The sequence below is a fragment of the Pelobates fuscus genome, chromosome 10 (assembly GCF_036172605.1).
Source record: "Pelobates fuscus isolate aPelFus1 chromosome 10, aPelFus1.pri, whole genome shotgun sequence".
NCBI classification, from domain to species: domain Eukaryota; kingdom Metazoa; phylum Chordata; class Amphibia; order Anura; family Pelobatidae; genus Pelobates; species Pelobates fuscus.
Window position 1 is genome coordinate 138,227,668 of NC_086326.1, and position 13,176 is coordinate 138,240,843.

The 13,176-nt window shown below is 42.5% G+C and overlaps 1 protein-coding gene across 2 annotated transcripts in view; it reads left to right on the forward strand.

The window, feature by feature from the left end:
* The window catches only part of LDB3 (LIM domain binding 3), a 122,697-nt gene that overhangs the window by 56,749 nt on the left and 52,772 nt on the right, over window positions 1–13,176 (forward strand). For both annotated transcript variants that reach the window (XM_063433610.1, XM_063433611.1), the window contains exon 3: window positions 12,065–12,216. In XM_063433610.1, coding sequence (XP_063289680.1) covers window positions 12,065–12,216 — 152 coding nt within the window. The remainder of the gene's footprint in view (window positions 1–12,064; window positions 12,217–13,176) is intronic.

Consider the following 13,176-nt stretch of genomic DNA (forward strand, 5'->3'; position numbering starts at 1 on the left):
GAACTTTTCCAAGTTCAGAAAGCTAGTGAGATTTATTCTAAAGACACAGTGCATTTTTCGGAGGTTCTTTGTCACACAAGAACTTCTCAACAGTCATCCATTTTTTCCAGTGTATACAAGTAGTAGTTCTCTTACAGCTCGTGAGAACTCATTAATTTGGGATGATGTTTCAATAAATTAATTAGCATTTTCAAAATATGTGACACTGTCTTGCTTACGGGTATTCAACCATCGTCACACCAAATGTTGTGGACTAAATCTGGAGTGCTGTTGGTTGACTACCTCTGTCTAGATCATAGGTGGCTAATAGGTAAATCTCCAGCTGTTGTAGAACTTCAGCTCCCATGATGCTCTGCCTGCCTTAAGGAAAAGCTCCCTTGTAATTCTATTTCTGCCACAGCAGGAAATCTGCCTTTTGGACACCCCTTTTCCAGGTCAAACTCTGAAAGGTAAGCGCAACACCCACAAAAAAGATCATAGTCCTAATGAATAATTCACAGGGGACATTCACGATGGTAGGAATGTATGTGTTCAGCATTCCTGCTTGAAACGCTGCACTTACAGAGAAATCTGGCTTGTTATAACGCCGGCAAATGTGACTTTGGCCGTACCTAATGTCAATTCTGAAAATGCATAAAATACATCTAATGTCAGTGCGCACAGCACGCAGGCAGCGGATGTATTGAGCTTCCCTTTGTAGGCAGAGTCTGTAAGGGGAAGTATTGATGTTCCCTCCTTCCTTCAATGTGGTGAGCCCTCCCTGCCCTGATGTCCGTTTTCCGACCATTGGGGACCCATTGAAATGACATGACGACCTAACGGAGGTGTTTTGGAGAAACTGCAATGTTTACATTACAGGATTATATCCACCTGTAGTGGCTGTTATACTGACAGCCACTAGGGGCACATCCTGCCGCAGTAACTGAGTAAAACTCAGTGACGTGATTGCAGCCCCAATAAGAAAGCTTTTATTCCCTACTTTCCCTGTGGAGAAATTAGATGCACTTGCCCATCGGGTCTCCAGTTCTTCTCTATGAGGAACATTAGGTTGGACCGACTCCAGAGGAGACCATGCCTCCTCCATGATACCACGGGAGGAAGAAAGGGAGCCTTGGCAATAGAAAAGGGTAAGTAAATAGCCTCTTTTGTATTATTTGTATATGAACAGGGGATTGGGGGGCCATTCTACCCAAGGACAGGATCTCTAAAGCATTAGGAATACAGGTTTTTAATGCTAGCTCTTTTGTGTTCCTTTACCACAATATCATTCTGAAATATGTATGTTTGTATGTATTCTTTAATAAGATAAATATCTGGCAATGTTTGCGACTGATATCCTAAACCAGAATATACTAAATGGGTCAACTTGTGAAATAATGAAACAAAAGCAAATGTGGAAGATGAAAGTCTTTGTTGCCACATGAGATATGGCAGAGCTAAAGACTACCTCCCTTTGCATGTCCCATGCTGTGTAGGCCTCCATGATAGAATCAGAATCTCCACCTTTTCTTTGAAATGGCATTCTCTGTTAGATAATTTGATGGAAGCAGGGATGGTAGAGGTAAAACACAGTAGATAATAAGATATCAGCTGCTTGTCCTTTAGGAGACTATTTAGAAGACTTCTTTATCATGCATGACCTGTGAAGAATGTGTTAGATGATAGCCTCTAGGGAAACAAAAAGTTGAACACTCTTTTTGGCTGCAATTCAGAAATGATACAGAGTCATGCCGGCCATATTTAGCGTCTGATAAGAGTCCTGTTTGTAGCTCTGTCCTTTACTGTGAAAGCTTTGTGCCTTTACTACTTGACAATTTGTCCGCACATGACCACAGACAAGAGATAGTATGCAAACAAGGAGATTATTATTGAAGCCCAGGGTTGAGTGTTCACTTATGACTTTGAAAATGATAAGCATTTGGTCTGCATTCAACATACTTTGGAGTTACCTGTGAGTTCTGGCAAGTTGACACTTGAGTTCCCAAGATTCTGACTCAGTTGAATTGGATGTAAGATCGAAGATATTTCTTTTTAGTCTAAATATGCAGCTCAGTTAGGCAACTCTCCACAACTCGTTTTATTTGTAAACTCCTTTTTCAGTGTATTAACACCATAGGGTGTTTATATTTGTTGTTATTCTAGTACAAAAGGAGGTTAACTATTATTTTTCAGCAAAGACATAACTCATTCAGAGTATTAAAAGTAAGGCCCAGCATGGTGCATACATTAGCGGGACTGTGACAATATTGGGGTCCTATCATGCTGTTCCAGTTTGGTTTAATAGCATCCTGCATCCAGGAACACCAGGGCACGTCCCTCCACAGTCATTCGACGATCTTGCACTGTAGTGAATTGTATGCGGCACTAGGACCATACGCAGAGCACTTTATCAGCACTGCATGCATGGTCTAACTATTTTTGGTGACCGTCAGGCTGATATGACTCTTTTTGGGCACACCTTTAGTTGCTCATCACCAGACACTCCCATCCTTATTTAGTATCTCCAAGGAAACCATATTACTTTTGTCCTGAAAAGTTTATAGAAACCATACGACCTCCAGATATTTCGGTCACCTTGTTCCCTATGACAAACTCTAACCAGTATGGAAGTTTTTCATTAACTGTGTGAGAGATTAAAGGTGTCCTGAGCTGCACTGAGCCCTGTTTAAAACAGTCTCATTGCCAAAACATTCTGCTCCCCTCTGTGATTAACCCAGTCAATGACACAGGTTAGAACAGGAAATGTCACACCTGATCATCTCTGTTACATTAAAGTAGATAATTATATGTATAGCTTGCAAAGAAAACAGAAAGACTCCGAGAATTCTTATTCACACATCCCACCGTGTGCTGGCAGTAATTGCCAAATAATAATAATAAGCCAAGCAAGGGCAGAGCGGTACCTACCTCTGCCTACACCATATGCATTTTATAGGGGGCATTTGGTAGAGGAGAGGGACCTATGGCCCTCTCTCTAAATCACATCCTGTTTTGGGAAGTAAAGCGTTAAAGGACCACTCTAGGCACCCAGACCACTTCAGCTTAATGAAGTGGTCTGGGTGCCTGGTCCAGCTAGGGTTAACCCATTTTTCTATAAACATAGCAGTTTTAGAGAAACTGCTATGTTTATGTTAGGGTTAATCCAGCCTCCAGTGGCTGTCTCTTGACAGCCGCTAGAGGCGTTTGCGTGCTTCTCACTTTGAAAATCACAGTGAGAAGACGCAAGTGTCCATAGGAAAGCATTACGAATGCTTTCCTATGAGACTGGCTGAATGCGCGCGCAGCTCCTGCCGCGCATGCGCATTCAGCCGAAGAAGAGGAGAAGAGGCAGAGAGGAGGAGGAGAGCTCCCCGCCCAGCGCTGGAGAAAGGTAAGTGTTTAACCTCTTCCTCTCCCCAGAGCCCGACGGGAGGGGGTCCCTGAGGGTGGGGGCACCCTCAGGGTACTATAGTGCCAGGAAAACGAGGATGTTTTCCTGGCACTATAGTGGTCCTTTAATAAACTGGGTTCATCCCATGAGGTTCTGAAAAAGTTTTAAATATGGTTAACATAAATTTAGAGAGCCCAAAATTGCTTATTCATTCAAATATTTTGGATGAACAATGAGGAAATAAAACTCTCTCATCACCATGCTGAATGCTGAGGGGATGGGCTTAGAGAGCCAGAAATCCTTTGGTTATGTGGAACCTCTTGAAGATGGTTTCCAAACACCCAAACATGCCAAGCACCATAACCACTACAATTACCTGTAGTGGTTATATTGTTTGAAGTGTTCCTTCAAGCACTCAACTTCAATCTCAGACGAAAGAAGCCATGCGAATTAAAACTGCCCTAGCACAAATGGTTGGGTAGAGAAGATAATTGGTTTTCTGTAATATAAAGCCATTTAATATATCTTATTATTGGGATGGAAAGCAGGGGGGATGAGCACTATAGAAGTATCCATACTGTTCATAGCTAGGGTTATCATATCCACCATGTTTTCAGGGACACATATCATTTATGCATATTGTTGAATACATGAATAGGGTTGCCTTGTCATATGTAGAATTCACAAGATGAAGATATTAAAGGACCACTCTAGGCACCCAGACCACTTCAGCTTAATGAAGTGGTCTGGGTGCCAGGTCCAGCTAGGGTTAACCCATTTTTTTTATATAAACATAGCAGTTTCAGAGAAACTGCTATGTTTATAAATGGGTTAAGCCTTCCCCCAAAGCCTCTAGTGGCTCATTGATAGCCGCTAGAGGCGCTTGCGTGATTCTCACTGTGAAAATCACAGTGAGAGCACGCAAGCGTCCATAGGAAAGCATTGTAAATGCTTTCCTATGCGACCAGCTGAATGCGAGCAGCTCTTGCCGCGCATGCGCATTCAGCCGACGGGGCGGAACGGAGGAGGATCGGAGGGAGAGATCCCCCCGCCCAGCGCTGGAAAAAGGTAAGTTTTAACCCTTTTCCCCTTTCCAGAGCCGGGCGGGAGGGGGTCCCTGAGGGTGGGGGCACCCTCAGGGCACTCTCGTGCCAGGAAAACGAGTATGTTTTCCTGGCAGTAGAGTGGTCCTTTAAAGTTTAAGTAATTTAATAATAAAGAATGCTGCAGAATATGCTCTATACATACTGCAGGGCAACCCTCTTCATGCGTTTTAAAAAAATATGACAAAATTAGGTGTTCCTGAAAATATGGTGGATAACCTGTAGAATTAAAATGTTGTTTAAAAAAATCTATACGGGGGGCGGGGCCTGACCGCCGACAGGATCAGACGTGCTCCGTCTGAGCTCCTGCTTCTGGGCCGGAACATCGGTGCCAACTAGGTGCCAAATGCAACCACTGACCCATACTGGTGCCCACATCAACCTCCAGCAGCTGGGGTTCACGGGGATACCACTCAAGACCATACCTGGCATTCCAAAGTAACCCGACAAGGCCTGAAGCGCTCCGGAGCTTGAGCCGGGTAGAGACGGCCGCTCCGACCGGTGTCTCGCTTACCCACCCCCTCTGGTCCGGGGCGTTATCCCGGTCCCTGCCCAGTGGCCATGGCAACCACAGGATCACCAAGACCCAGCAGCGTTGCTACCACGAAGAACGGCCTAAGCATCTCACCAAAGATGGCGGACGCCATGCGTGCCGAAGGCAATGAGATGGCCTGCAACAACAACCCAGCACTCACAACGCTAACAGCTTACAGGTACAAACTAGCCTGTTACCTACAACAGTCAAGGGTAAACCCCCAGCAAGGTGCCATGGCACGATACTTACCATCGGGGACACTATCTTGGACTCCAACTCTGGCTCCAGGGCAGGCCCGAAACGGGAGGGTGAGAAGGAGGCACAGCAAACCAGCACCTGCACCGCACTGGAACACGCCTCAGACACACAGGCGAACGCCTACTCCCCAGACGCGCAGGGGAGCCGGTCTCCCATACAAAGAGTCTCACTCCACTCACAGCAGAACGAACAACGCTCTACCACCAGCACAGAAAAAGCCGCAAAGCACAGAGACAGCCGGCTCGCAGCGGGACCTCACATCACCCTTAGAGGGCTTCAGCACAGCGGAGAAAAATGTCAGGCTTATAAAATGAAGCACACATACTTTTGTTTTATTCCTAGCTTGAGTTTAACCATTACTGCATGCATGTTAAAGAGACTTATCTTATACAATCTGCTACTGAATTCTAGGAAAACGCCTCAACGGGTCATAAGCTTACTTAATAATATAATCAATAAGCTATGCTATCCTTGTTAAATTAAAAATACTGTGGTATCGCCTTTGTTAAACATCAAAAAAATGTTACCAATCGTGATGTTCCGACTCCTGAAGCTATAGCATATCTCTATAACTAATGACACGTAACTACACTAATTAGATGGCTTATAGCATGATTATTGCAACGATCTAACTTAACTATACTTTCAATCTATGTTTAAATTCTATTGTTTAAGTCTGATAAAAACATGAAAAATTGTGCTTGTTTTTCATGTGCCCCACATGTTCCACGTGGGAAAAGCCAGAGGACTGCTTTTGGGGCCCTCTCACCAGCTTGTATTAAAATCTATACATCCAGCATTTTGCTGGATGATTAACTTCAGCTTAATGATTAACCCTTTCTGCTGTAAACATAGCAGTTTCAGAGAAACTGCTATGTTTACATATGGGTTAATCCAGCCTCTAGTGGCTCTCATTGACAGCCGCTAGAGGCGCTTCCGCGCTTCTCACTGTGATTTTCACAGTGAGAAGACGCCAGCGTCCATAGGAAAGCATTGAGAATGCTTTCCTATGAGACTGGCTGAATGCGCGCGCGGCTCTTGCCGTGCATGCGCATTCAGCCGATGACAGGAAAGGAGGAGGAGAGTCCCCAGTGCCGAGGGAGCCCGGCGCTGGAAAAAAGGTAAGGGGTTAACCCCTTCCTCCCCCTAGAGCCCGGCGGGGGGACGGGGACGGGGACCCAGAGGGTGAGGGGGACCCAAGGACCCTATAGAGCCAGGAAAACGAGTATGTTTTCCTGGCACTATAGTGGTCCTTTAAATATAGTAAAATCAGTGGTTTGATTCATGGCATAATCCCTAAATAATATTCTATATACAAAGAGATAAGATCCAACGTGCTTCATATATAATACTAAAAAATGGAAACCTGGTTAAAGATGTAGTTTGTTGCCTGGATGTGATCACTCTTCACTTTGTTAGTTATGTGTTTTCCATATTGTAAAACGTGTTAAATATTGGAATATATAAAGTTAAGAAGAGTAAGGAATTTGGAGACATTGGCTTCCGTGTGTGTCTGTAACACTGAATAAACATTTATAGAAAGTTCCCCTGAATTATGCAGCAATGGTCTTCAGAGGTCTGTGAGAAACATGAGATATAAATACCCCATTGTCTCGGGCACATCGAGCATCCAATCAGACGTGTTTGTGAACTGGCTACATTTGAGACACTCATCATCTCTTTCTCTCGCTCTCCCTCTCTGTGCGGCAGGGCTTTGTTTATACATTAATTACTATTTAAGGTGGATCTAGCTTCCCACACAAAATAGAAGAGATGATGGCAGATTCATTAGAAGGTGAAAACTTAACCCAGACCTACTTAACCCAGATTTATCGCTCCTTGGCCAGGAATTAAGAAATAAACATTATTATCCTTTGATGCCTAGTTTTTCTATTTGATTGTGACTTTAACAGTCATTTTGTTACATCTGTGCCACATTTTGCAAATCCTTGTTCTAGATTGTTGGCTGCCGTGGCTATCAACAAGAATTTAAAAATATACATTTCTATTCCAGACTGCCTTTAATAATAATCACAGTTCTCCCTACCTGCATCACAGTCTGGGTTTCTGACATTGCCGTGCATTTCCTATCCCCTTTATAAGAGCTAGGGGTGTACCCTAGGACAATTCTGGAACACGTATAAGAGTTCTCTTTATCCTCCATAGCATTAAAATTCCCCATCACTACACTTGCATCCAGGACTTATCTATGTTAAATTATCTGCTGCCTGTCCTCACCTATATTATCATTATTAATTGAAAAGCAGATCTGCAGGAACAGCTATAGAGTCTGTGAAACTGTCCCAGCTCCTCCAGTGTCTGTGGGTGAGGCTGGACAGGAAGTGGAAGGGATCACTTCCCATCTGCCCACTAGTAACCTCTCACACAGGAAATGCCTTGTCAGAGGAGCCGGGGAAGCTCTGAGTGATGTAACAGCTCCTGCATCTCTATTAATAATCTTAGGACTGGCCTACAGAAGACATAGGAGGCTGAGTATTTTACCCTTAAAACTCCAGCATTAACCTGAAAATAAACCATTTTCCATTAATCCTATGTTTAACTCCTCTAAATATACTAAACACCTAATGTACCGCAATACTGAATTTAACCTAACTCTAGCCGTAAACTCACAAATACTAAACTAACCTTGCACCACAATTATAATCCTTCTGAAGCTGTTAATCTTCTTAAAGGAATACAAAACTTACCCAATGTGTGCGCCGATGTCCCTCTGTACTGGGTCAGCACTCAGTCTCTTCCAACGGGGGAGGGGGAGAGGGTGCGAATGTGCCGCATGTGCATTAGACCCTCCCCATAGAAAAGCTTTGTCTCAATGCATTTCTATGGGGATTTTACGAACGCTGGATGCCCAGCTTTAATTAGGCAACCAAAAGTCCATTAGCAATCAGGAAGCACCTCTATTGGCTGCCTTGTTGACAGCCACTAGAAGAATCTTAGTCATGCAATGTAATTCATGCAGTTTCTATAAAACTACAATGTTTTACATTGCAGAAAAGTGGGACAGGTACACTTCACCCAGACCAATTATATGAGCTAAAATGTTCTGGGTGACTATAACATTAAACACCCTATGTATTCTAACACTTACATTAACCCCTCTCTAACATTCAACCCCCTTTATTCTAACCACTTGTAACATTTTCTTTAACCCTGCTTGCATTTACACAGCTGCATACCCTCACTATTTCCCTTTATTTTTGGAGGACAACCGAGGAACTTTATCTAGCTGACTGATAAGCTGACTGCTTATTATCTGGTATTTTGCTGATTTATGTTGCTCACTTCTGGCAATATTTTATATATTGCAGACAATTGTGTCATGTGAAAATTCATGGTCTTTTTCATGTACACGTGAATATTTGTTCATTATTAAAAAAGGGACAGCAAATTCCGTAGCGCTTTACAATGCGTGGACTAACAGACACGTAATTGTAACCAGACAAATGGACACACAGGAACAGAGGGGTTGAGGGCACTGATCAATGAGCTTACATGCTAGAGTAAGTGGGGTAGAGTTACTCAAAAGGTATAAGTAGGGGTAATGAAATAGGTTGCTAGAAAAGTATTCACTGACATATTTTTGACAGTTGCAGGAGAGGAGTCATGGGGGGGAATGAATACCCGCTAACAGTTTCAATTATATGTTTTTCTGAAGAAGTGTGTTTTCAAAGATTTTTTGAAGGAGTGGAGACTAGGTGAAAGTCTAACGGCGAAGGGAAGGGAGTTCCTCAAAAAAGGTGCAGCCCTGGAGAAGTCTTGGAGGCGATCATCAGATGTGGGAGTACGGGCAGATTATAGACGTAGGTCTTCGGCAGAGCGCATAGGCCTCAACGGGACATACTTGTGTATTAGGGAGGATAGGTAGGTTGGAGCAGCATTATGTAGGGACTTGTAAGCAAGCTCCAGAATCTCAGAATACTTTGATCACAGCTGTTTCAACAGAGTGACGAGTGTGGAGTCCAGACTGAAACGGGTCAAGCAGAGAGTTGGGTTCAAAGTCTGTCAATCTCGCATACACAACTCTCTCAAGGATCTTGGAGGCAAACGGCTGTAGCGATATAGGGCGGTAGTTGGATGGGGAGTTGGAGTCAAGGTTGGGCTTTTTCAGAATTGGCGTTATGTTTGCATGCTTGAAGGGTGAATGAAATGTGCCGGAGGAAAGGGAGAGATTGAAATTTTAGTGAGGGGAAGAGCAAGAGAGGAAGACAGGGTGCGGATGAGATATGAGGGAATAGGATCGAGGGAACAGGTGGTGGGGCGGGAGGACCGGAGCAGAGCAGAAACCTCTTCCATTGTAGTAGGTGCGAATGAGCATAGAACATGGAGTTCTATGGAGAACAATGGAGTGAGTAGGGTTGGATGATGTATTGGAAGATGTATTGGAAGGGGAGGGAGAGAGGTTAGTGATCTCTTCCCAGATTGTAGAAATCTTCTCAATGAAGTGAGTTGCAAAGTTTGAGGCGTACAGGGTGGTAGGACGAGGGGGAGCAACAGGGCGAAGGAGAGCATTAACAGTGTGAAATAGGCATTTGGGTTGGCGGGAGAGTGTGCTTATGAGGGTGTTGACGTAATTTACTTTTGCAGAGGAAAGAGCCAGAGTGTAGGAGCGCAGCATAAATTTATAGTGGAGAAGGTCAGGTGCAGAGTGAGACTTTCTCCAACAGCGTTCAGCAGTTCTGGAGCATTTTTTGAGATATCGGGTCAGCTTGGTGTTTTAGGAGGAGGTAATTAGGAGTGCTTGCTGCATTTAAATGTAGGAGGTGCCATGATGTCTAGTTGAGAGGAGAAAGTGGAGTTGTAGAGTAAGGTTGCAGAGTTAGGGCAGGTGAGATTTGAGATGGGTAAAAGGAGGGTTTGGTGGAAAAATGTTGGAGATCAAGGCAGTGGAGGTTTCTGCGAGATTGGAGAGTTGAGGGTAGTGAAATTTGGGTACGGCGTATGCCGATGTCAAAGGTCAGCAGATGGTGGTCAGATAGAGGAAAAGGAACATTGGAGAGATTAGAGGTGGTACAGGGATTGGTGAAAATTAGGTCAAAAGTGTTTCGTGCTGTATGAGTTGCTGAAGTAGACCACTGTGTGAGGCCGAAGGAGGAGGTTACAGAGAACAGAGAGCAGATGGAAGGCATCAGGGCAATTGAGTTTGTTGATTAGGATGTTAAATTCCCCAAGTATGAGGGAAGGAGTTCTAGAGGAGAGAAAGGGGGGTGGCCAGGAAGAAAAGTGTTCAATGAATAGCCTCGGAAGAGGGGCGATAGATGATGGCAATTCTTAAAGGAGTGGGCTTAAATATGCGGACAGTGCGAACTTCAAAGGAAGTAAAGGATAGGGCAGGGGCAACTGAGAACTCTTCTGGTTTCCAACAGGGATTCTTTTAACTCAGACTGTGGAAGACAGAGATGATATGGTCAAAAGGGCCTGCAATAAAGCTATGGAATGGAGATGCACAGTTGTATAATGTTTTTTTTTTAATGTTTCAGTATTATATGTCATATTTTCAATTTATAATAAATAATCAACAAACAATTCTGTTTTTAGTTCAACCTTGTTTTTTACGTTAGTGTTGATTTAAATATTTAGTTACCCTCTTTTTCTGATAGGCACACAGCTGATATATTGCAATACGTTGTTAAAACGGACAGTGTTTTTATTTATTTTGTTTTGTGAAATTTTATTTGTATTTTCTTTTAAAGTTTGTGCATACACTCACTGTACTCACCGATTAAAATACAATACATGACAAGCAGAACAGAAATACACAGATATATTTATGCATTTGTCGAATATGAAGTTTTTAGTTGTTTTTAGGCCTGCAATGTCCAGTTAATAAATTCATTATACTTACGTTATCTGCCTTATTTTGGGGTTGGGGAGCAGTGGGCAGTGTTGAGATGCTAACTTGCTGCTCTGTAAATTTAACTTTAATCACACAAAGGAGGCTCGTGCTGAGACCAGGAGCCTATAAACAGAAATTCTAAATTAAACAGAATGTGCAATAAAAGAAGTTTAAACATTGGATCTCTGTTTCCAGAAAATGTGTAGGGAGAGTGTGCAAGTTGCATGCGGGGAGGTGTGACTAGGGCTATATAAACAACGTGCTTAAACTCTTAAATGGCAGAGAAGTGGGCAGTGAGACAGCAGGGGCATTATCTATACAGCAAAACCACTACACTAACCTAAAGTTGATTTGGTGCCTATAGTGTCCCTTTAAGGGTACTTGCCTCGAGTTTGTATAGTATCATCATCATTAATACAGTGCTCCCATTTCGGTTTTAAGCTTATTTTCTTGATCCTGAGATAGGCCTGCAAACCTTATTGATTCAGTATAGAACTTGCGATTTCTAGGACACTACCTGGTTCTAGACTACACAAATTTAAAAGCTCAAATCTCAAGAAAGATTGAACAGTAAACTAAGAATACCTTTTGGTTACATTGACCTGGTGGCATGTTTCCATAACTTGCTTCAAATGTAACAAAAGCACACATGCAAATAATTTGGGCAAACAATGATAACATTATTTTGTGTCAGTAAGAGGAACTGTAATTTGTAAGTGTAAAATAAAAGCATCCATATAATAACCAAGAAGTACCCAACACATCGGCCCAAAACAGAGAAGATGTGGGTATTGGAGTGTGCAGGTTTCCTATTAACCAGGGAATTGCTCAAACACCGGCCATCTTTCATTGTCTATCTCATGAGCATATTGTCGAGTTATCAGGGTAGAAAAGAGGTAAAAGATATATATGGCTTAGTAATTCCTCTTGCATTTTGTCACCAGGTCACTCCGGGCAGTAAAGCAGCACAATCCAATGTGAACCAAGGAGACTTAGTGGTAGCCATCGATGGAGTAAGCACAGACGGAATGACACATTTGGAAGCTCAGAATAAAATTAAGTCTGCCAGCTACAACCTCGGTCTCACCCTACAAAAGTAAGTTGATGCTGGCTTTGCTGCTGCTTTGATGTTTTTGACCTGACATGACACAACAGAAGCATTTCTACTTCAACCTTGAACACCTCCCAGAGCACATATCATAATAGTCTCAACAGGAAAATAAATATGTAAGAATAAAATGTAGGCTTTCTTTACTGCGTTTTCAAGTTCGGGCACCACTTTTAAAAGTCAGTTAAGATTGTAATTTCTAATTTATTCTAAATGTGTACTGTGTACCATAGCAGAATTACTACTTATTTAGCGTCATAGTGGTAGTCCTTTCATACCCAGCCTTATGTTATTAAGGAGCATATAGTTATCATCTTTCAATAATCATTGTGGTTCGCCCAGGTCGCTGTACAGCTTCATGCTCCAGCAGGTGGAAGTGGCCAGTGGAAGGCTGACTCTGTGTAATTTAAGCAGTGAGTTAACCGGTTTATCTGAAATCTAAAATAAGCATAATGATGCAGTACGTCTGCTAAGAAGGTTCGCCCCAACACCCAAACTTCATAACAGCCAATCAGATGTTCACATACATTGTACATGGTTGGGAATATAGAATCACTTTACCAATCATGTTCTATATGTACGTCATCGTCAGTCTAGGGCTTAATGTATGTCTGACTGACATTGTCTCAGAACTGTGCTAATCAAATGACTGCCTTACTCGTAGATACAGAGGTATGTGGTGTTTTCAATTCACTGCACAAAAAAGATGATTGATGGTTAGGGTACAGAAGCTAAATGTTGATTATATTCACAGATCAAGTGAGCAGTGACCAAAAGAGGGAAAAACAGGAGAGATTTAAAAAAAAAAAAATCTATATTTTATATATATACTATTTATATATATATATATATATATATATATATATTATTATTATTTATTTTTTTTTCTAAGTATCCTCCTTTTTTATCTCTGTTGGTAACAATACACCTATCAGATTACGGCATAAT